This window comes from Suncus etruscus, chromosome 7, assembly GCF_024139225.1.
Source record: "Suncus etruscus isolate mSunEtr1 chromosome 7, mSunEtr1.pri.cur, whole genome shotgun sequence".
NCBI classification, from domain to species: Eukaryota; Metazoa; Chordata; class Mammalia; order Eulipotyphla; family Soricidae; genus Suncus; species Suncus etruscus.
In genome coordinates, this window is record NC_064854.1 from 8,986,874 (window position 1) to 9,011,153 (window position 24,280).

At 54.6% G+C, this 24,280-nt stretch overlaps 2 protein-coding genes across 2 annotated transcripts; one reads left to right on the top strand and one right to left on the bottom strand.

Annotated features, from left to right (window-relative positions):
- The first annotated feature begins 9,883 nt into the window (after positions 1-9,883).
- LSM14B (LSM family member 14B) lies at positions 9,884-15,494 on the top strand. The gene is made up of 9 exons (XM_049776350.1): positions 9,884-10,033; positions 10,259-10,422; positions 11,388-11,523; positions 12,116-12,232; positions 13,460-13,624; positions 13,735-13,812; positions 13,901-14,213; positions 14,890-15,075; positions 15,302-15,494. The coding sequence occupies exons 1-8, from the start codon at positions 9,907-9,909 to the stop codon at positions 15,059-15,061; spliced, it is 1,272 nt and encodes a 423-aa protein (XP_049632307.1). The 5' UTR covers positions 9,884-9,906; the 3' UTR covers positions 15,062-15,075; positions 15,302-15,494.
- A 4,133-nt stretch (positions 15,495-19,627) lies between these two features.
- Positions 19,628-24,233, bottom strand: PSMA7 (proteasome 20S subunit alpha 7). Its single transcript, XM_049776364.1, has 7 exons — positions 24,096-24,233; positions 22,400-22,526; positions 21,256-21,380; positions 20,980-21,102; positions 20,197-20,316; positions 19,939-20,001; positions 19,628-19,839 (listed from the first exon to the last, which is right to left on the bottom strand). Exons 1-7 carry the CDS (start codon positions 24,189-24,191, stop codon positions 19,747-19,749), a joined length of 747 nt encoding a protein of 248 aa, XP_049632321.1. The 5' UTR covers positions 24,192-24,233; the 3' UTR covers positions 19,628-19,746.
- Positions 24,234-24,280: the final 47 nt, after the last annotated feature.

Here is a 24,280-nt window from a genome sequence, read left to right on the forward strand (position 1 = left end):
AGGAGCACCCCGTCCCTGGAGCATGGAGAAGCCAGTGCCCTCTGTTTTGAACCATCAAGCGCCGCCCTTTCGGTTGGTGGGTCAGTTGGCACCTGCTTCCTGGAGGAGGAGGGGAGGCCCCCTCTTGCATGGCAGAGTCCAGCCTACAGGAGCAGGGTCTGCTCTGTCCACGTATGCAACCCCTGCCTTGAGTGTCTTGGGATCCCGCAATATCTCACAAACTGGAACACATTTCAGGCGGTCACTTTTCTAGAACCCAAGTCCCACCTGGAATTGGCACCTTCCTGCGCTCCTGGCTCTGCCTTTGGTCTTGTGATCAGAGTCCAAGTGATAGCATCGAATATGTATAAAGATCAGCCGAGGTGGTGCATGATCCAGTTTTCGGGCGGACTCCTTGTATGTGCCTCTGTGACAGAGGCAGCCTGGTGGCTCCCACTGGCCTAAAATTTCCTGTCCTGGTGGGGATGGACCAGAGCTGAAGCCTCGGAGGTTTTACAAGGTTTACCGATTTCAACTGGGAACTCGCACTTCCAGGCTCCACAGCAAGGAGCTTCTCACAGTTGTCCTATGTTGCAGGGCTAGTGAGATAAAAGAACAGGAAAGCGGCTGAAGCTTGTTTTGCACACAAGTGAACATAGTTCAGTTCCTGGCATTTTATATGGTGGCCTGAGCTCTGTCAGATTGAGCAGAGCCAGGTATGACCTCAAAACCCAATCAGTCACAAAATAAAACACCCAAGCAAGGAGCTTGGGAGAGTGCATACAGTATTATACACAGTATATATACAGTATACGAATGCCTTGCATTTGTCCAACCTGGTTATAATACCTGGTACCAGAGAGTCCTCAGTGTACCGCATTGGGTGACCCAAAAACAAACCAACAGCCTTGTTGAGCACAAACACTAGTCCTGAGCAATGCACTATGCCACCCATGAATTTCACCAGCGCGGCAGGGAGCTGAGTACCCTATGCAGGAATTCTCTACTGGCCACTGACCTCGCTGAGCCAGTTCACAGCATGAGGGTGACAGTTGAGCTTCCCTGGGTCACCCGCCACCATCCAGAAGCCAGAGAGCCTCAAATTGTGGGGAAGGTCCCCAAAACATCTCACATTTCCAAACCGCATGGAAGGCAACATCCGCTTCCAGGGGTCTCAAACTCTCGGCCCAGGGGCCGCAAACAGCCCTCCGTACATTTTGTGGCCCTCCCCTAGAGGAATCTTTTTTTGTTTTGTTTCGTATAGTCACACCCCCCAATGTTCAAGGTTTACTACTGACTTTGCCTCCTGCGGCCCCCAGGTAAATTGAGTTTGAGACCCCTGTGCCTACTTAGACACTGCTCCTCTGGCCTTGTATCACCATCAGGCATGTGAGGGGTTTCACCTGGAATTAGAGCCCACCCATTACCCATACTCCCTAGGTTCCATCGAACTGAAAGCCTTCCCTTCATGGGGGCAGAATCTAGGTGCCAGCTGGTGCCTCCTGAGCTTTGCTCACTGGCTGTATCTCCAGCATGCATGATAGTGCCACAGCGTTAGCAAGATGAGTGGAAAAGCAATGTGAGTGGAGGGACAGGTAAGTGGCCAGTGGGTGGGAAGAAGGACCAGCAGGATGAACAGGCCACTGGAATGGGCAGATGGCTGGGTAGGCAATGGGGAGCAGGTATATTGAGCGGGACAGTGAAAGGTGAGTGTGTGGGTGGATAGATGGATGAATGAATGGAATGGTGGGTGGGTGGGTGGGTGGATATTGACATGTCAACAAACAGACTACAACAAGAAAGATGTAGTATAAGCAATTAAGATACTGTAAGGTGGGCTGGAGTGATAGCACAGCGATTAGGACTTTTGCCTTACACATAGCCGACCTGGGATAAATCCAGGTTCGATCCCTGGCATCCCATCTGGTCCCTCAAGTCTGCCAGGAACAATTTTTTGAGTGCAAAGCCAGCAGTAACTCATGCATACCACAGGAGTTCAGTGATCCCTGGGCCTGGAGCGGTTGCCCAGCGGTAGGGCGTTTGCCTTGTACGCTGCTGACCCGAGACGGACCTCGGTTCTATCCCAGGCGTCCCATATGGCCCTCGAGCCAGGAGCAATTTCTGAGTGCATAGCCAGGAGTAACCCCTGAGCGTCACCGGGTGTGGCCCAAAGCCCAGGGAAAAAAATGTGATCCCTAGTACAGCCAGGGATAGCCATAAAACAAAACAAACAAAAATATGTAGAGAAAAGTTCTCTTAGAAAGGGTAAGTGGAGGCATGTGCGGTTCATATACGGAACAATGGACTTGCAGAGGGTAGCTGGATAGATGAACTGAGTGCATGGCAGTGTTGCAGACGGTTTCTGTGGAACTGGGTAACCTGGAAGTGGCTGAGAAATCTGGGGCTAATGAAAGTCTGAGATGAGCCCCACCCCCACCCCCGCATGGCACAGACTCAGGTCTCACCACTGCCACCAGGCAGCTGTCAGGTCTGGAGTCCATTTGTTCTGCCCAGCACTGGAAATGATCTCCACCATCCAATTTCTCGGGGAGTTCTGGACCCAGGCTGGAGCAAGGAATTGCTCTTTGCAGGCCAGGAAGTTCAGTCCTAGACCTGACCTCCACTCAGGTTGTTAAGGTCCATTGACACTCCTCAGAAAATCATTTTGGAAGGACAGAAACAAATACAACAGCTTTATTTAGAAAGATTGAGGAAGGAAATCCGTGCATTTCAGGAGATGAGGCCATCCCCGAGAAAGAGGAGGTGCATTGCTTCTTGCTTTGCAAAGTAGAGTTTGCTCGATTGTGGGCTTCTCTATCCAGATTAGAGTATTGCTAGGGGCTGGAGAGATAGCACAGTGGTAGGTCGTTTGCCTTGAACACAGCCGACCAGGGATGGACCTGGGTTCGATCCCTGGCATCCCATTTGTTCCCATGAGCCTGTCAGAGGCGATTTCTGAGTGCAGAGTCCAGAGTAACCCCTGAGCATCGCTGGGTGTGCCCCCCAAAACAAAAAACAAAAAAAATATGTCTACTTCTATGGTGTCAAAGAGAAGACCTGAAACTTTTGATGCCCAAGCTTCATGTCATCATGATCTTTAGCTCTGGTGCTTCTCTCTGGATGGGGTCCAAGCTTCTTAGCTTCTTTGGGCCTGTCCTGGTGCCAGTTAGTGTTTCTGTGCCGAGGCCACACCTGGCATTGTTCTTCTGGCTCTGTGCTCAGGGATTACTCCTCACAGGGTTTAGGACCGTATGTGAAGCCAGGAATTGAACCCAGGTCAGCCAGTGTTCTCTCCGTTGTCCTATTGCTTCAGACTACCAGTTATAGAGTCTTTGGGGGCCATAACTGGCAGTTAATCCTGGCTCTGTATTCAGGAATTACTCCAGCAGGATCAGGGGAACCATATGGGATGCCAGGGATCTAACCCGGGTCAGCCACGTGCAAGGCAAGTGCCCTCCCCACTGTGCTATGGTTCTAGTTCCATGCCATTCTTTTTGTTTGTTTGTTTTTGGGCCACACCCGGAGGTGCTCAGGGGTTACTCCTGGCTGTCTGCTCAGAAATAGCTCCTGGCAGGCACGGGGGACCATATGGGACACTGGGATTCGAACCAACCACCTTTGGTCCTGGATCGGCTGTTTACAAGGCAAACACCGCTGTGCTGTGCTATCTCTCTGGGCCCATCCATGCCATTCTAACACAAAGGGGATCCAGCAGTAATGCTTCCTGCTGCTTTCGGGAGAAAACCGTCACTTCTTCAACCCCCATCTGGGTTTTATTATGCTCCAAAAACTCATTTCTGGAACTGTCTATCGACCTGTCCACTCAGAGGAGGGTATAGGTGGGGAAGGGACACTTGTTTCTGGATGCCCCATCTGATTCCAGTCTGGACCCCTACCCTAAAGAATGCTCTTCCATCTAGCACCTTCCTACCCCACTCGTGGTACCCCAGTGCATGAGGACACCGTTGCCATGGCCTGCTCAGTGGAAACAGGACAGTGGCCTGGACCTGCCAGCTCACACAAGCTGGCACTGCTAGGCTCTGCCCCGAGAGGACACGTGACCCCGCCTGTCTGTTGCGGGGGTGAGCTGGGCCCCAGCCTGTAGTTTCCTCACTGGGAATGCTGGGCAGCCACTGTCTCACTTCTCAGAAGGACACCCCCCCACCCCAGTGCAAGGTGCTCATGGGACTCCAGGGCCAGCTTCCCAGGTGTGACTTCCCTGGAAATGGAAACCTGGCACCTCCCTGCCTTCCAGGAGCCTGACCTAAGGACTGGGCGTATTTGGTCCTAAGGAAGCAGCTGGCATAGACTCACTGAGCGAGGCCCCTGCCCATCTGTCCCTGCCAGCTTGGCAGAAAGGGGCTAGGGGTGCAGAGGGCAAGCTGGGCAGCAGCCAGAGCCAAGGGGGAAAAGGGGGGGGTGGTGTTGTTAAAGTCCTTCGACTTTGGGCTAGTTAATAACAAGCTGAGGGCTATTAAGAAACAATGGAGAACTGCATGTGAGCCTGAGTCTCATTAGCAGCTCCCTGGCAGGAAAGGGCAGGGAAATTTCACGTTCAAATGGCAAATGGTGGCCTCCCCTCAGGAGTGGTGCTGTGGGTGGGCAACACCTCAAAGGGCTAAGCCAGAACACACACACACACACACACACACACACACAGCTCTCTGCTCACAACCCCCCACGCTGCAGGAACCAGGGGGTGCTCAGAGGGGACCCTCAAGGATTAGCCAGCGTGGGATGAAGGGGGGGCTGTGGAGCTAAATTTGGGCCACCACACAGCTATGCCTGAAGTAGTTTGTGAGATGAGTTTGGGCAGGACAACAGGGAAGCAGACAACCCCAGATGAACCCCAAGACCAGCTGCAATGACAGGGCCCATGTGCCTAGTTTCGTGTGTGGTGGCCAAGGATAGCATGCTACAACCTGAATGCAACCTGAAACCTTTCTTATCTATTTTGTTTTTTGTTTTTGGGCCACACTCAGTGGTGCTCAAGGGTTACTCCTGGCTCTGTGCTCAGAAATTACTCCTGGCAAGCTTGAAAAGCCAAATGGGATGCCAGAGATTGAACCTGGGTCATCTGCGTGCAAGGTAGACACCCTCCTTGCTGTGTTATCACTCCAATCTCTGGCGCCATCTTTTTCCCATTTTTTGTGGGGGCAGGAGTTCTAGACCCAGCCCAGACATCACTCCTGGCAGGACTTGGAGTACCACATGGGGTCCCACAGGCTACACCTGGGTAAGCTGCATGCAAGGCAACTTTCCAGTTGTTTCCTGGGCCCCCTCCTGTTTATTTAATAAATATAATTTTTGGGCCACACCCGGTGTGCTCACGGGTTACTCCTGGCTATGTGCTCAGAAATCAGTCCTGGCTTGGGGGACCATATGGAACACCAGGGGATGGAACCATGGTCCATCTTGGGTCAGCCACGTGCAATACAAATGCCTTACCTACTGCTGCGCTATTGCTCCAGCCCCAATATAAAATTATTTGTATTGAAACTGACTTAGACGGTAGTCTCTACCAGCATGGGGTTCGGCAGGCCTACGCCATGCCAGAGGCCTTCTTTTTTTTTTTGTGTGTGTGGTTTTTGGGTCACACCTGGCAGTGCTCAGGGGTTACTCCTGGCTTCATGCTCAGAAATTGCTCCTGGCAGGCACAGGGGACCATATGGGATGCCGGGATTTGAACCGATGACCTTCTGCATGAAAGGCAAATGCCTTACCTCCATGCTATCTCTCCAGCCCCTTTTAAATGTTTGTGTGTGTGTGTGTGTGTGTGTGTGTGTGTGTGTGTGTGTGTGCCAGAGGCCTTCTTAACCAGGCCTAGGGCGGGTGCGAGATTTGGGTGACCCCAGCACCCCTCTTCCTCCTTGCTCCAGATCTCCAGGGCTTCCCCGGGCCACATGCCTGGGCAAGCCAGCGAGGTGGGTCCCTCAGTGGAGCTTGAAGGTTACTCTAGGCTTTACTTGTGGGTTGCACTAAAGCAGTCACTGGTAATCTCTTACCAGTCTATATTTTCAAAATCGCGCTAGCACAAGATACATTAATAGTTCTCACTATCATTGAATTATGTTTTTGTGTATGCAGAATGTCCATTTTGTACTCTGCCCTTTCGCACACCCCTACAAAAGATCATTTTTCTCTTAACTCTCTCACCTCCTATCATCATTACTCCACATTTACCATTTTTAACTTAAGTACTGTAGAGTCCTAAGTCACAGACCAAAGTGGTGCCCTGGAGTTAACACCCACCCAAAAGGCATAGAATGTACACATATGTCTTTTCAACATTTTATGTGTGTTTTCTTTGACGGCTATAACTCTTGCTGAATATTTTCTTATACACTGACAATTTCCCTTTTTTTTCTTTATCTTTTCTTCTCTTTGTGAACTCTTTGTTCAATAGGGAATTTGGTGAAAGAGTCTCCTAGTTTAATGCTTATGTTTGAACCAAGTCATGGGTATTGTTGGATGTGTTCTTACGCCCCCGTATACTCCGATAATGCCACGTGGCTTTATTTCTTGTTTGCTTAGGCACATTAAAACAGGAAAATACTATACATACAAATAAGTTCTTATCTAATAGAGATGGGAACACACAAATCTTGTAGTGCAATGGGACCTTACACCCTGAACATTGACATAATGGCCTGGCACAGGCCTCAGAAGAATGGGTATTCTCCATTCACCCCTGATCTAGGGAAGACATCTACGAAACATCCAAGGTTGTCTATAACATCACCTGGAGGCAGTCCTCTGCCAGGGAAGACCCTACCACTGCTCTGACATCGACCTACTCAAAAGAGACTTCCCTTAACACTGAGAAGACTTAACAACAACAATGACCTGCTTACTGGACTGGGCTTTCTGTATTGCCCCTTAATTGTGAGGTAAAACTAGAGGATACTCCACACCAGCCTGGCTTCAATGTAGGATGTGCAGATTCCAGGATCTTTTTTGTTTTTGTTTTTGTTTTTTGGGTCACACCCGGTGGTGCTCAGGGGTTACTCCTGGCTGTCTGCTCAGAAATAGCTCCTGGCAGGCCCGGGGGACCATGTGGGACACCGGGATTCAAACCAATCACCTTTGGTCCTGGATCCGCTGCTTGCAAGGCAAACGCCGCTGTGCTATCTCTCAGGGCCCGATTCCAGGATCTTTAATACAGAAACCTGATGCCAACAATAGAGACTGTGTGAAAAATAAAACTGTATTGGCACTACAGACAATGACTTGGATTGAACAAACTAGTTTGCCTGGAGCCTAGAGTTGGTCTTATGCCAGGAAACTTCAGAGGTAGGGTCTCCTTGTACTTAGACCAAGGCTTTTCCTTTCCATATCCCCCATATTTTGGTGGGCCTATGCAAACAATATTTGCCACTCTAACACTGTTTTTACTGTGCTCCTTTGACTCTAACCCTTAAAAGAAAACTTAAACTTTTGATGTTAACTTAAACCAATATGCATGTGCATGAAAATATAAAAAAATACTATGCCTTCAATGTCTAAGGAGTCACATAAATTTCATGGCTTTAGATTGCTTTGTGTACTGCTAAGAAATGTTATGATGTACTACAATCTGGGGACTTGTGGACAAAGTAACTGTACATGGGTTCTGCCTTATTTTTCTTAATGTTCTTTGACTATAAGTTCAATATTTAGGCGTCATCAAGGGGATTTCCTCTGAGAACTCTGTTTATGGGCGATTGTCCTTCCACTGTAACTTTACCTTGTCCTCTTTGCAGCATTGTTCTCATAATTAAAAATTAAAAAAAATAGTATGATTAAAAAAAAAAGAAGAAACTGGCTTAGAAAGACATGAGGAGAGAGGAAGTATATGTTGGAAAGAGAACCAATTTCTCCAAAGAACAGAAACAAAGAGACACAGAGATAAACACAGAAGTCATGTTTGTTTGGGGAATCACACCCGGTGGTGCTCAGGGCTTACCCCTGGCTCTGCACTCAGGAATCACTCCTGTTGGGCTCAGAGGACACTGTGGGATGTGGGGTATCAAACCCAAGTCAGCCATGTACAAGGCAGGTGCCTTCACCATTGTAATATCTCTCCAGATCCCCACAATTATTATGTTTGTTCTCATCCCAAATTTATATTATTATACATTAAAAATCTTTCAGGGCCTGGAGCAATAACACAGCAGGTAGGACATTTGCCTTGCATGTGGCCGACCTGAGTTTAATCCTCAGCATCTTATGGATGACCTGAATTCATGTTTCCAGGCAGGGAGAGGAGGTGGCAGCCACTCCCGGGCCTGTGACCCACCTTCTCAGCCTCAAACCCTGCCAGAGTTCTTCCAAGGTGGACCTTCAAGCCCAGCAGAAAGGTTCTGGGTCCAGACTGAACCAGCTGCTAGAGAAGTACCAGCAGGACACGACACCTGAAGACTCTGGTCTGGGCATACAGGGTTGTGTGCTTCTAAGGGACCCTGTAGACGTAGAGTAACCTGTGGGCTGAGAGGGACCTGGCTCCCTCTTTCTCAGGGCAAGAAGCCAAGCAGGAAGTCACAGGGATGGCTTCCTCACCCCTCATCATGATGCAGAGGCCCGGCTGGCTGGTGGGCGAGAGTCCTGAGCCTGGGGGTCAGTCCCAGCTTCTGGGTGAAAACTCAAGAGCTAAGGGCTCGCAGGTACGCACAGCTGAGGGACGTGGACCCCAAAGAAAACCAAAGGAGGCTTGGGTGTCTTTAGCCCACGTTCAGACTGGCACAGCCATCGTAAGGATCACCAGGGTGCTCAAATCCCTTCTCTCGGAGGAAATGCTGGGCCAGGAGGGACGCTGCACAAGGGGACAGCTGGAGGGTCTTTCTGCAAGGAAGCCGGCCTAGAGGTCCAGAGGTCAGAGCCCCAGGGCCCAGTCAGAGACTCTGCGAGTCCAGGCCAGGCCAGGCCAGTAGGGCCAGACCTGGGGGAGGAGCAGGCAGGATGAAAGGAAGCGTTGCCTCAGCCTTTTTATTTCACCGCTGACACGCCTAAAAATGCTCTTTAGCCGCAGTTTACAGCCGCCCACAAAGCTGGGTGAAGGCAGGGCCGGGAACAGGAGCCAGAATCCCGCGATCACCCTGCCTGCCCTGCTCCCCATGGGTCTAGCTAAGCACGACTTTTTTTGTTGAGATTTTGGGGTCACACCAGGTAGCGCTCAGGGGTGCCTCCTGGCTCTAAGCTCAGAGAAATCGCTCCCGGCAGGCTCGGGGAGACTATGGGATGCCGGGGTTCGAACCACCGTCCTTCTGCACGCAAGGCAAACGCCCCACCTCCATGCTTGTCACACCTAGCACGATTTGGTGCAAGCAGCGAGCCAGGAGATGCTAAAGCAGGCGCTGGGGCCGGGACCAGCATCCGGGGGCGTGGCCTGTGCGTATGGAGGCGTGGCCTAGAGGCCTGAGGCCCCGCCCCTGCGCGTGCGCGCGCACGCGCACGCGCCGGCCCTCAATCCTCCCTCCCTTCTTCTCCTTAACCTCCCTTCCCCCACAGGCGCTGCGCGTCGGGAGTCTCGTGCCTGGCGCTGGCGCTGCCGCTGCCGCTGCCGCTGCCGCGCGGGGCCTGCTGGGAGCCAGCGCGAGGAGGGTGAGTGGGTGGAGTGGGCGGGGCGGGGCTTCTCCCCCCAGAACCCCGCCCGCTTTCTCCAAAAGCGCAGGCGCAAAGCCCGGCCCCGCCTCCGGGACCCGCCCCCTTCCGAGAGCGACGTGCGAAGCCGGCCAATGAGCGGCGACGGTGGGCGTGGCGAGGGCGGCTGGAAGTCCCGGATGTGCGGCTCCTCCTCTTTCTCCCGCGCTCGCCTCGGGCCTTAGTCAGGCGCGCGCCGCCCCAGCTGCTCGCGGGTCGGCGGCGGTGCGAGGGGAGGCGAGGCGAGGCGCGGCGAGGCGCGGCGCGGCGCGGCGCAGGACGGGCGGGCGGCCCTGAAGCGCGAGCGCCATGAGCGGCTCCTCGGGCACCCCGTACCTGGGCAGCAAGATCAGCCTCATCTCCAAGGCGCAGATCCGCTACGAGGGCATCCTCTACACCATCGACACGGACAACTCCACCGTGGCGCTCGCCAAAGGTGGGCGCCGCGTCGCCCCCGCGCCCGGCCCCGTGGGGTCCCGCCGTGGGCCCCGCGCGCGAGCCCGGCCCGGCCCGGCCCGCCCCGCCTTTGTCTGTCCGGGCCCGGAGGGAACATGGCGAGCCCGGGCCGCCGCCGCCTGCTTGTGTCTGGGCTTTGTGTGGGGGTCGCCCCGCGGCGCTCTGGGGGGGCGCTGACCGTGTCCGTCTGTCCGCCCGCCCGCAGTGAGGTCGTTCGGCACGGAGGACCGCCCCACCGAGCGGCCGGCGCCCCCGCGGGAGGAGATCTACGAGTACATCATCTTCCGGGGCAGCGACATCAAGGACATCACGGTCTGCGAGCCCCCCAAGGCGCAGCACGCGCTCCCGCAGGACCCCGCCATCGTGCAGGTGACCGCGGGGCGCGCGCGCACACACACACACACACACACACACACACACACACACGCCTCCCCAGTCTTGGGCGCTGCTGCGGGGCGCCGCGACGGCCGGCCTCCCACCCTCTCTCCCTCCCTCCACCTGCTCGATCCTTTGTCGCCGGCTCTGGGGCCCCCCACTGGGAGGGAGTGGCGTGGGCCCGCCCCACCCCGCAAAGGCAAAGGCGCGCCCCGCGTCCAGACACATACACAGAGACACAATCCGGGCTGGACCGAGGCGCGTGAGACGCCCTGGTGTCCGACGATCCCGCTCTGCCCTGCCCGGATGTGGACGTGGGGCGCATGGACGGATGCAGGGCCACCTCTTGGTGCGCCTGGATCACTGCAAAGGGGCCTCTGGGCAGGTGCTGAGCCGAGTTCCCTGGGGAGTGGTATATCCTGCCTGCTGGCAGTAGCTCCCGAGGCTTCAGTAGCCGCAGCCCAGGCCGGGGTCCTCGGGGGCCAATCCTGGCGTGTGTGTGTGTGGGGGGGGGGGGTGCTCACTGGCGAACCTCAGTCCCTGGCCTGCCTGTCACGATGCAAGCTCCAGGATGACGAGGTTCATGTTTTTCTGGACTGCGAGGGGATATCGCACCCCTCGGGGTGACTTTGCGGGTCCTGGGCTCCGCAGGAGGACCGCAGGGGCGTGTGCAGAGGTGCCACAGGCCCAAGTTCTGAAGGGGTGGGTGGTGTCCAGCGCTGTGGGAGAATCCCAGAGCCACATCCTGGGAGCAGAGGGAAGTAGACGTTTTTTCTTTTTCAGCATCAGAGCGGGGAAGGGAACCTCCCCGGGGTCCTGGAGAAGCAGGTTGGGGGACTGGAAGCAGTTGACTCGTTCCTCTCCAGCTGGTGCTCCCATCTAAATCCCTGAAGCGGTGGGGGGATTCGGGGAGAGGCGGGGTCGAAGGGCGCAGCCTCACCCCCGTGTCTCCCCCTCAGTCTTCCCTAGGCTCTGCCTCCACCGCCTCCTTCCAGCCGCATGTGCCTTACAGCCCATTCCGCGGGATGCCGTCCTACAGCCAGCTGGCCGCCAGCTCCCTGCTCAGTCAGCAGTATGCCGCCTCCCTGGGCCTCGGTGAGTCCCCAGCGGGGCCTGCTATGCCCCTGCCCCTGCTCCTGCACCTCACGCTCACGCACACGTGGAGTTTTTGCTCGGGTCAAGGGTCATAGTTGCAGCAGCTGGTCGACTCGGAATTCATTGAAGCAGCAGCCTAGGTCTGGGTAGAAGTTGAGCTGGACGTGCATTTCAGAGAAGAGCCCTCAGCAGGGCCCCCACCCCCTGCTCCTTTCCTTGCTGAGTCTGGGAGCCTGGAATTGTGAGATGCAAATGCAGTTCCGCCTTCCCTTCCGTTCTTGTGCTTGTCCGCATCCTGCTGGGAAACGAGGTTTCAGTACTCACTGGGAGCATGTGGTGATGGAGCTGTGTCCACCGCTCGTCCTCTCCCCAGAGCTGGTACCAGGTCCCCCAACAGGTTCTGTGGGTCACTCGCTTTACAGATGCCACCGTGGTCCAGAGTGTAGCTTGTGGGGGGCCCGGCCCCCTGCTCGCTGTGGTCAGAGAGGTGTGCGTGAGAAAGGGCCCTAGACCAGCGTCTGGTGATTCATCCTTGTACTTTGATTTCTCTCTCTCCCTCTCTCTCTCCCTCTCTCTCTCTGTCTTTATTTAGAGAAGCTTGTAAGCCCTCCAGCCTCCGCTGCAGCCTCCAGCCCTAGTTCTTCTCCGTCTCCACAGCCCGTTTCCGAGCTTGACCTGCCCTCAGAGCCGCATCAGCTCACTTCCAAGGGTAACAGAAGTGTCAGAGAAGTGCATGCAGTGTGCCAGGCCAGGGGTATCTGGGACCATGCCAGCCTTGCCACTAGGGTCAGGGCCCAGGTCTCAAGAGACCTGTGACCACAGTGCCCGGGAATCCTGCTGTGTCAGAAGCTGTTTCTGGGATGTTGACTATTCGCCACAGACCTGTGCTGTGGGCCAGGCACGGCTCCATTGTACCGAGTCTTCGCCTTGAGGCACAGGTGTCGCTCAGAGGAAGCCTTGATTGGCAGCAGGTGGACAGTGGCTCGGAGTGTGTCATTGGGGATGGGGGGGGTCTCTACTGAGTAGTGTCACCTGGGGGGTGGGCAGGAGGCTTCTGGGCCTTTCCTGGTTGCCTGAGGGGCCAGCTGGGTCTCCCCTGTCCACTGCCACAGCTCATGCCCTTGTTCAGGCTCCTCAGCCTGTCCTCAGCCTGCGAGTCTGCACACAACAGCAGAGGAGGCCGGCATGTTTCTGCCACCAAAATTTCTGTCTAGTGGGCAGAGCGTACAGTACTGAACAAACTATGGATGCTTTTAGTGTGCAGTGTGGTTGTACTGCACCTCCCATCCCCCCCCCCCCCCCCAGGCACCACATCCCTTCATTACTCTCTGTAGGGCCAGAGAAATAACAAGGACAGCAAACTGGTTCTCAGGACCCACGCGGCAGCCCTCCAGAGGTCGCACAGCTGGTGTAGTTTCATGTGTGCGCTATGTGTGTGTGTTTGGCTAATTCCACCTATTCAAGTGAGGTGCAGTTCCCCTGGCGAAGGATCCCCTGGGGTGTCCTTGAGGCTGCTGCTTGAGAGTGGCCAGTGCTTGGGGTCTAACTAGGAAAGTGACTCCTGTCTGTTTGAGAATGTTCCACACTAGGCTGGCTCCTGTCTGGCAGGGACCAAAGCAGACCAATTTCTGGTGATGGATCCCGGTGCTGGAACCACAAGCTAGAACCAAGAGCTGGAGCATGTGGTTTGATCCAGACCACCTGGGCACAGCTCACTATCTATGGGGCTTCAGGAGGGCAAGTTCATGAAGATAAGAACTTCCAACTACTTTGGGGACAGTCAGAGAGAGGGTCGACTGGCAAGGCCAGGATAGCTGCCTATGGTCGTTGGACCTGCTCAGCCATCCTTGCCACACTCTGGTGCGTCCAGCCAGGCCGAGGGCGGTGCTAAAGTACTGCTTCCTCCCCCCCTTTCACATCTGCCTCCCCTTCGCAGGTTCCGGCTTTCCTGCCGCTCCTGTCAGCAAGAGCCCCATGGTGGAGCAGGCTGTGCAGACAGGCTCTGTGGACAGCCTGACTGCCAAGAAGCTGTTACCTGCCAAGGGCGCCCCAGCCACACAGCTCAACGGCCGACCGCCTCAGCCCAGCAAGCCCAGCAGCGGTACTACCTCTGTCCCTAACCCTCTCTCTGCTGACTGTGCCTACTGGGGTCTCACTCCAGTCCTGGCAGGCAGAAAGGCACTTGCCTGACTCTTCCATTTTGCATCATAGATGTCGTTCAGCCAGCGGCTGTGCAGACGCAGGGGTTGGTGAACGATGAGAATAGGCGGCCTCAGAGGAGGCGATCAGGTGACTGCGGTGGGGGGGCATTCACTGACACCCCACCTGCGCCCCACCCACCTGCATCTCTGGGTGCCACGGGCATTTCTCCCTGTAGGCAATCGCCGAACCCGGAACCGTTCCAGAGGGCAAAGTCGCCCGGCCAACGCCAAGGAGAACACGATCAAGTTCGAGGGTGACTTTGACTTTGAGAGCGCAAATGCCCAGTTCAACCGTGAGGAGCTGGATAAAGAGTTCAAGAAGAAGCTGAATTTCAAAGATGAGAAGGCTGAGACTGGGGAAGAGAAGGACCCAGCGGTGGTGCCCCCAAGTGAGGAGGCTCCTGCTGAGGACGATCACTTGGGCCCCAACTGCTACTATGACAAGTCCAAGTCCTTCTTTGACAACATCTCCTCAGAGCTCAAGACCAGGTGCGCTCAGCTCTGGTGGCCTTCGTGCCACACTACCTTCTCTCGGACAGGGCCGAGGGAGCCAGTGGAGGGCATAGTAGATGGGTCTGGGGGAATGCATGGGCACTTGGTGTATTTTTGGGTTGGTTAGCTGGGTGCATTTGCTGCCAGAGTCAGTGAAGGGCTGGTGATGCTGCCTCTGAAGAACACAGGCCAAGTTTCCACTGGCACACAGCAGGGTGGATGGGTTTTGTCAGGTAGTCGGCCACACAGCCCATCTCCAGTGTGTCCCCACTGCCCCAGACCAGATGCCTTTGGTTTGGGGTCCACAACTGACCATGCTCAGTTAACCTCCTGGGTCTGTACCCAGGATTTCTCCTGGTCTCAGGAGATAATCTGGGGTGCTGGGATTCAGGACAAGTCCCCCACCTGCTGTATCTCTTCTTGGTTCCCATGTTCTTGGGGGCTTGGTCCTCGTTGCTGCACCTCTCCTTTTAAGAGGCTCTTTTGGAGGGTCTCAGGAATGGGAGTGAGTGGGAACCTACTGGGTCACTGTCAGATGTGACCACCTCCATGACAGGTGCCAGTGGCCTTTGACTCTGGGAACACTGTCCCCTGTGTCACTGGTCTGCCCCTTGTCTGTCCTTCCTCCCAGGCCAATGCTGGCACTATTTCCACACACCCATCTGTGCTTCAGTTCCAGGCGAACCACGTGGGCTGAGGAGAGGAAGCTCAACACGGAGACCTTTGGGGTGTCGGGGCGCTTCCTCCGAGGCCGCAGTTTCCGGGGTGGATTCCGAGGGGGCCGGGGCAATGGCACAACCCGCCGCAACCCCACATCCCACAGGGCAGGGACCGGCAGAGTGTGATGATGCTGCAGATGGTGAGTGATGAAAGCTTCTGGATCAGGGTGGGGGTATGGCCAGGACCTGATTGTTCTCCCTCCATGGGAAACTACGGTCCAGCGTAAGGTTTTGAGGGCTGTGTTGGCCACTGACCTGCAGATGGAATTGGGGGGGAAGGAGGGAGGTCTGCAGGTCTGCTCTTGTCCCGGCTCCTGTGCAGGCACCCGTCGTCTCACGGTCTCCTCGTCCCTTTCTGCCTTCCAGGTTCCTGCTGAAGCAGCACAGAAGTGAAGCTGCACCTCAGGGGCATTGGGGTCGCTTTCCTCGTTCCTGACTTCTACTCCTTTATGTTTCGGACTCAGCTGGACTTGTGTGTGGTCTGATTTAGAACCACTTGGGTTTAGGGGGAATAGAGTCAGCCCTTTTTGTTCAAGCACAGCCTAACTCTGAAGTTTTTAGAGCAAAAGCTGGACGATCTGTTTGCCACTCTTGAGGGTCCCGAAGTTAAAGGCGAACTGAATCTCATTTGGCAAATGTGGCCGGGTACCCCCCCCCTCAAGGTCCCCATTGAACATTTGGGGACTGAAGTGAACTCAGGGCCAGGAAGGTGGCGTGTCCCATGGATCATGTTAAAAGGGAGCCAGGTGCCACCCCTCCCCCACTCCCTAACCCTGAGCTCAAGCACGCACTCTGTACCTATCCCATAGGGTCGAGTGTAGAGACAGGCCCTATTCTGGTATCCCTGTCCTTCCTCCCCGTCCTGCTGGCCCTAGCCGGGGCCACTTGGTGTAGGATTTTGGCCGAACCCTGGTTAGCGTCCCAGCCACTTGGAAACGAGCCAGTCTTCTGTTTTTGGCATGGTCAACTGGCCATGCGCCCATTCTCAGTTGTACATAGTTACGTGTTTTGTTCGAAGGGTTGGCGGGAGGGGGGTGAACTTGCTGCATGAGTGACTGATTGGGTCAGACCTGAAGCTGAAGCTAAGCATGCGTCCTTTGCCGGCAGGCATTGTGGTCCACAAAAGCACCTTGGTATCGAAGTCCTTTCCCATAGCCATGAAGATTTTTTGTTGGTGTCAGCGAAGTCACTGTCAAAGCTTGACTTTATTTTTGTAGGACTTCGTGGCTGGCAGTGAGGATGCTGCTGGATGGGTGTGAGCTGTACCTAGAAATAAACAAGCAAATCTTCAAGATGGTGCCCTGTGTGCATCTCCATACAAGTTGACACACACACACACACAACAGGCGTCGTTCAGGAGTCACAAACTCATGTTCACAAGTGCAGCGTCTAGGCCTGTCGTGTCTGTTCCCACTGTACTTGGCCCATGCAGGATCCTGGTGATGCTGACAGTCGGGCTTCTGGGCACCATCCCAGAGGATGTGCCTCTGCTCTGGGACTGACTGCATCCCAGACACCCTGAGTCTGTGGACCTGCAACAAGCAAGCAGCTGGTCTTGAGAAGCTGAGTAAATTCTTGTACTTGTGGGCACCTGCATCTTGAGCAGCCACAAGTACCTAAAGTATCCACGTTTCACAAAGGAGGCTCTCAGGTGGCCCTGAAGAGGGTTCCCTCAGGGCATGTGGCAGTGGAAAAATTAAGCTAGTGGAGCTTGAAATAAACTGCCTGAAAAGAGCCAAGTAAACCAAGAAGGCAGCAGCACCAAACCCCAACATGCTATGTGGATCTGAGCCCAGTTGCTGGTTTCCTAGGTCTGTGGCTTAAACTCCGGCTGGGAGTGGGGAAGCTTCCTAGGAAGCCACCAGCAACCAAGGCTGTTTTCCATTTTTTCTTTTTTTCCCTCCCATTTTTGGGCCACATCCAGTGGTGCTCAGGACTATATAGGGTGCCAAGGATCGCACAAAGTTCAGTTGTGAGCACCCTCCCCACTGTACTATTGCCCTGGTCCCCAAAGTTGTATTCAAGGGGACATGTGATTCAGTAGTGCCTCATCAAAACCCTTTCTTGGGAGTTTGGAGAGAGTAGCAGGGAGGGCGCTTGCTTTGCACACTGACAACCCAGGTTCCATCTCTGCTATCCGCTATGGTTCCCTGAGCACGGTTGGGTGTGGCCCATAAACCTGTGGCCTGGCAGGAAGTTGGGGGGGCAGGAGCAGGTGAAGGGAAATAGACCTGGGGGCAATGGTTCTGTCTTGCCAACCATGAAGAATGGAGGGGGCAGGCTGAGTACCCTGCAGGGTGCCTACTCTGAGGGTTCTTGGGCTGGGTGGAGTCCTACCAAGTCCTTCCTGTGACCCTTTGATCCTATCCTGCAAGAGAACAGCCCACCTAGGTTCCATCTCCAGTGTTCCTAGGGCCCCTGAGAATCACCAGGTATAACCCCAAAACGAAAACTACCCGTCACCCCTTTTAGTAAGCACTAATTATTCTTTACCATTTGGGGGAATACTACCTTTTTTTTAATGGGCTTGTATGTTATATGCTCAAGTCTTACTCCTGGCAGCCCTGGTCAGGTTTTGGGGACTATGTAGTGCTGGGGACTGAGCCTGGGTTGGCCATGTTCAAGGCAAACGCCCTGCTGCCCTCATTTGCTGCTTTTTGGACCTCACCTGGGGGTGGTCAGGGATTATTTCTGGCTCTGCACTCAGCAATCACTTCTGGTGGATTTGGGGGACACTGTTGGGTGCTGGGGAATCAAACCCAGGTCAGTTGTGTACAAGGCAAGTGCCCTCCCCACTGTGCTAATAATGCTCTGGCCCAACTTCATTTTCTTCACCCAGCAAGCAGCCAGGCTGTCTCTGGCCATTAGCTGTTTTAGTCACCCAATAAACATTGGGGTGCAGAGTTCCCTGGAAAGTGACACAGGATTTGGGGGAAGAGAGGGGAGTGACACCTAATTGCTCAATAGGGGCTATCTAGTGCTGGGAATTGGATTCAAGTGAGCTACATTGCAATCAAGCACATCTCCTCATATCCGCTTTTTTTGGGGGGGTTTTGGGTCACACCCAGCAGCACTCAGGGGTTACTCCTGGCTCTAGGCTCAGAAATAGCTCCTGGCAGGCTCAGGAGACCATATGGGATGCCGGGATTTGAACCACCGTCATTCCGCATGCAAGGCAAACGCCTTACCGCTGTGCTATCTCTCCGGCCTCTCATATCCGCTTTATCTCCTCAGCCTTGCTCCCCAAATTTCTATGTTGAGGAATCTCCACTCTACTTGTGGGTGGTTGTTTTTTTTTTTTTGGTTTTGGGGTCACACCCGGCAATGCTCAGGGGTTACTCCTGGCTCCACACTCAGAAATCACCCCCAGCAGGCTCGGGAACCATATGGGATGCTGGGATTCGAACCACCATCCTGCATGCAAGGCAAATGCTCTACCTCCATGCTATCTCTCCGGCTCCTTCTGGGGCTGACTTGCAACACTTCTGGGTTGTTTATTTTGGGTCACACCCGGCGGCACAAGTGCTTTCTTTCTGGCTCTCAGCTCAGAATCACTCCTGGGGCAGGAGAGATAGCATGGAATTAGAGCATTTGCCTAGCATGCAGAAGAATGGTGGTTCAGGGACCAGAGAGATAGCATGGAGGTAGGACGTTTGCCTTTCATGCAGAAGGTCAATGGTTCAAATCCCGGCATCCCATATGGTCCCCTGAGCCTGCAGGAGCAATTTCTGAGCACAGAGCCAGGAGTAACCCGAGCTCTGCCAGGTGTGACCCAAAAACCAAAAAAAAAAGGATGGTGGTTTGAATCCTGGCATCCGATATGGTCCCCCTAGCCTGCCAGGAGCTATTTCTGAGCATAGAGCCAGGAGTAACCCCTGGGTGCTGCTGGGTGTGACCCAAAAAAAAAAAACAAAAAAAACCACTCCTGGCAGGCTCAGGACCCTATGGGATGCCAGGGATCGAAACCAGGTCCGTTCTGTGTTGGCCGTGTGCAAGGCAAATGCCTTGCTGTTGTGCTATCGCTCTGGCCCCTCTTCTATATTTCCTGCACCAACACTCTATCCACCCACCCACCCACCCTCAGTGCCCTAAGGCTGCCTCCTGTCAGCATAGGGGTGACTGACTGGCATCACCCTGTAAGCCAATGTGTATCTACTTATGAGCCAGCCTCTTGCCCAGGGAGGTACCTAGGTTTGGGGACCCTGTGGAGCTGGTAGGTAGAATTCAGGGCCTGTTTTGGAGCTAGGGGAGTTGGTGCATTTAGAATCTTTTTTTTTTTTTTTTTTTTTTTTTTGGTTTTTGGGTCACACCTGGCAGTGCTCAGGGGTTACTCCTGGCTATCTGCTCAGAAATAGCTCCTGGCAGGCACGGGGGACCATATGGGACACCGGGATTCGAACCAACCAACCACCTTTGGTCCTGGATTGGCTACTTGCAAGGCAAACGCCACTGTGCTATCTCTCCAGGCCCACATTTAGAATCTTTCCCAATCCTCCCAAAGACTCAGTCAGCTAAGTCCAGAACAGCTTAGTCCTGAAAACCGCAGCCAAGCTGCTTGGGCAGAGAAGGGATAGCATAGCTGGAGCTATGGAGGGGAAGAGACCCTGGGCTCAAGCCCTTCAGGCCAGGAGCCAGGGTAGAGCCTGATGCACTGATCTCAGAAACCCACAAGAAAAAAAGACATTCGAAGGCTAAAAAACATGGAGTTTATTGAAGGGTCCCGAGATGTCCCAGACAAGGGCCACACGGTATTTGGAGAAACCATGATTTGAATTTAAAAAATTCGCCACAATCACTTTTATATTGATGCCTCATGATGTCTTTTTCTGTTTCTTCTTTTCGTTTTCTTCCTTTTCTTTCTCGATTTCGGCAACGTACTTCTCAATCTCTTCAGGATTTAGGATCTGTAACAGGGAAGGTTACAGTGAGTTCAATCCTAGAGGACAGTCCAAAGCTTGGACACTCACCCCCACCGCACCCAGAGGCTGCGAATGGCCATCTACCTTGAGGGGCTGGTCCCGCCTCATGACAGCCAGTTCGATGTTCTTGCCTCCTGACTGGACCACCTGCAGGGACACGAACATGGCGGTATCTCAGTCACGGGCAGTTGCCTAGCAGGACACACTGAAGACCCTGCCCCACCCTCGTTCACAAGGCGAGTCTCTCTCCTGGTCAGCAAATGCCAAGGCCAGGGGTGACGGCTGTCCATGGCAGGTGCCCTTACCGCCCTGAGACCCCTGAGACCCTACACACAAACTTACTTCCAAAAGGGCCTTGATGACTAGCTTGATGGTCAGATCGTCGGTCTCAATGGCCTCGTCCGTGTAGTTCTTCTCCAGAAACTCGCGGACAGACTTGGCGCCCCGGCCTATAGCATTGGCCTAGAAAGAACACGCAATCCCTTCCTCACACCTATATTCATTGCAGCACTATTTACAATAGCCAGACTCTGGAAACAACCAAGATGCCCTTCAACAAATGAATGGCTAAAGAAACTGTGGTACATATATACAATGGAATGTTATGCAGCCGTCAGGAGAGATGAAGTCATGAAATTTTCCTATCATGGATGTACATGGAATCTATTATGCTGAAATAAGTCAGAGGGGGAGAAACAGAATAATCTCACTCATCTTTGGGTTTTAAGAAAAATTAAGGACATTATTGTAATAATGCCCAGAGACAATAGAGATGAGGGCCGGCAGGACCAGCTCACAATATGAAGCTCACCACAAAGAGGAGTGAGTGCAGTTAGGGAAATAGCAACAGTAACAACTCTCATGACGATCTTAATGAGTGAGAGAAGTAGAATGCCTGTCTCGAATACAAGCAGAGGTTGGGAAGGAGGGAGGGGGACACTGGTGGTGGGAATGTTGCACTGGAAAAGGGGGGGTGTTCTGTTTGTGACTGAAACCCGACCAAAATCATGTTTGTAATCATGGTGCCTAAATACAGATTTTATATATTGAAAAAAAGAGAACACACGGTGGACCCTGCAGCGTCACCTCAGCTGCCCCAGAGCCCAGCAAAGCCTAGCACTTTACCTTCCAGGCATGGTAGGTACCCGAAGGGTCGGTCTGATAGAGTCTCGGAGTGCCATCAAAGTCGAAGCCCACGATCAAGGCCGAGATGCCGAAAGGTCTCCGCCCATTGCTCTGTGTGTAGCGCTGAGGGAAGGGTCAGAGGCTTGGGCTTTGGTACCACGGCAAGCTTAACCACTGAGCCACCCCACTGGCCCCACACGACCCTACCCCAGTCCCACTGTTCTGAGAGCCAGAGACCTTAGCCTTAGCCAGGGCAACTCACGCAGTTATCCCTACCTGCTTGAGGCTAGCGATGTATCGGGTGATATACTCCACAGTGACCGGGTCCTCCACAGTCAGCCGGTGGCTCTGACACTCCACCCGGGCCCTATTGATGACGATCCTGGCATCAGCGGTGAGGCCTGCAGCAAGGTGGGTCCCCTGAGCAAAAGCACATCCACCCCCTCCCGCATGCAGACCATGCCTGGGGTGCACTTAACCCTGGGGGGAGCCTTGAACAAGCAGCTGTCACAGAAAAGGCCCCAGATGGCGGCTTCCCAGCCCAACCACATCCAATCCCCACCTAGCCTTTCTTTTGGGGGGAAATTTTAGCGTAACATCAGGTTAGCCAGCGCCAGCCTCAGAGCCAGGCTGAGCCCATGCCTAGCCCACTTAGCTGCCCTGGTCTCTTTCTCTAATAAATAAATGGTACCATCTATTTCTTATTTACTTTATTGGGGGACGGGGTTAGGGCCACACCTGGCAGCACTCAAAAATTACTTCTAGCAGGCTCGGGAGACCCTATGGGATGCTGGGAATCAAATCAGGTTGACATTGTGCAAGGCTACTGCTTGGCCGCCACTCTCATTTCTTATTTTCTCTCTCCCTCTCCCTCTCTCTCCCTCTCCTTCCTTCTCTCCCTCCCTCTCTCTCTCCCCTCCTCTGTTCCTTCCTCCCTCCCTCCCTCCCTCCCTCCCTCTCTGTCTCTCTTTTTTTCCTTCAGTTTTTGGGTCATTCCTGCGGTTCTTGAGTTACTCCTAGTTCTGTGTTCAGAAATCGTTTCTGGCAGGCTTGGGGGACCATGTGGGATGCCGGGAAGGATTCGAACCAATCTGTCCCGGCTCAGCTGCGTGCAAGGCAAATGCCCTACTGCTGTGCAATCGCTTCCCCCCCCCTTTCTTATTTTCTTTCTTTCTATATATTTTTTGGGGAGAGGGGTTATGGGTCTTGCGCAGCGGCACTCAGGGAACCATATGGGAGGCTGGGATTCGAACCAGTATCTGTCCTGGATGGGCTGTGTGCAAGGCAAATATGCGAGGCAAATGCCCTACCGCTGTACTATCTCTCCAGTCTCATTTCTTATTTTAAAGTCAAACTTCACTTTGCTAAGAGGAAACATACTCTCCAGAGGGGCACCCCCACTTCGCCCGGCCACACTCACCCGCGAAGGCCATGCACACGTTGTCGTCCAGCGCACAGATCTTGCGCACAGTCCGCTCATCCTGCAGTTTGGCCACCGACTTCTTCTCCACCCCCAGGACCACGATGTCCTTCCCTCGCACGCCCACCTGTGTTGTTTGAATATAAAATATAATGTCTAAACTGTCTAAACTCCTACTATTGGCACGGCGCCTTTACCTTTATCCAGTGGGTTTAAAGTTAAAAGTTTCATCAGAGACAGCTAGGTTTATTCTATGGCCCTATCTGCCATGTGTATTTCCTCCCATGGCTTCTATGCTCAGCTTATTTATTCCAAGCAGCTTCTTGTCTGCTCCTCCTCAGGCCCTCTGGCTCTCTGGCTCTGTCTCTCCTCCCTTTCCCACAGCCAAACTCTATTATTCTTCATTAAAGATACCCCTGCCCATCCCAGGTGTGGGTGGGTCTGACCATCCAGGTGGGATAAACAGTTACCCACACACCTGCAGGGCTGATGAGGCCAAACCAGGGGATGCTCCAGAGACAGGCCAACAGGCAGGGCCCTTCCTTGCCTTGCATGGCCTACTAGGAGTGACCCCTGAGCACCACCAGGTGGGGCCCCCCAAGTCACCCTCTAGGAATAAGTTTCCTGTGTGACCTCTTGACAAAGGCAGAATGACTCTCCAGAGCCAGTGTTCGGGGACAGTGAAGTCTCCAAGTCCACTCTGCACCCCTAAAACAACCACCTCTGCGCCTTCCATGGTCAAGAACCTGAATCGCATTTCCGGGGGGGGGGGGAATGGGCGCCCCAACCCACCCCCATCCCAGATGCAAACAAGGGGCCAGGTAAGTTGCTCTCCTTCCTGGTGCCGAACAGTCACAACAGCCCCAGCCCTGCTTGGTACCTGGTGTCACTCAACTGGGGTGGGAAAGGGGGTGACCCCCCAGTGCTCTTCAAATAGGCCTTGGCATTTATCCATCTCATTTTTAATGGTTTAGGGGTTTGAGCACATCTGGGCGTGCTCAGGGATGACACTGACACTAGGGGGGACCTAAGTGGGGCCAGGAATGGATCCGAGGTTCGGCTTTCCTAGCTGTACCCTCTCTCTGTGCAGTCCGGGGAGCGGTGGGGTGGCGCCGGCCTACTCTGCGGCCAACCCCATTCCAATTCCCCAAGATTCCCCAGCACCGCCAAGAAGAAAGTCAAGGTGTGGACCCCCCCAAAATCCATAAAAATAAAACCAAAAGCAAAAGGAAGCCGTAGGGCCCTTCATAAATCGAACTCAACCCCGCTGCTTCTTCCCGCCGGCTCGGCACCATGAGGACCACCAACAGGCCGGGAGAGAGAAGAGGGAAGTTGGGGCCGCTTGGAGGGTGGGGCGGAATGGACGGAGCACCGGAGCAGCGCCCGAGCAGGGTCTCGGGCTGCCGGGCCGTGTGTGCGCGCGCGCCCTGGGCCCACTTTCTGCACCCGCGGGGCGCACGGCCCGGCCCGGCCAGGCCCTGCCCTCTCCTACCATGTCCCGCCTAGCCGTGCCACGCCGGATCGGTGTCAGTGGCGTCCAGGGGCTCCCCAAGGACCCCCACGGAACAAAGAAAGGGAACTGGGGGAGCTGGAGAAGACCGTGCAGGAGTGCGCCCGAGCCCGGTGCGGTGTGCTGCGGTGCACTGCGGCGGGGTGCCACCTCCTCGCACCCCAAGCCCCACGCGCGCGCGCTCACCGCCGTGGAACCCTTCTTCACGGCCTCCTGCGCGTACTCCACTTGGAAGAGGTGCCCATCGGGGGAGAAGACGGTGATGGCCCGGTCGTAGCTCATGCCGGCGGCGGCTCCCAAGAAGCTTTTGCACACTCACCGCTGGCGCCCGCTCGCCCGGCCCAGCGTCATGACGCAGCGGCGGGGCGCAT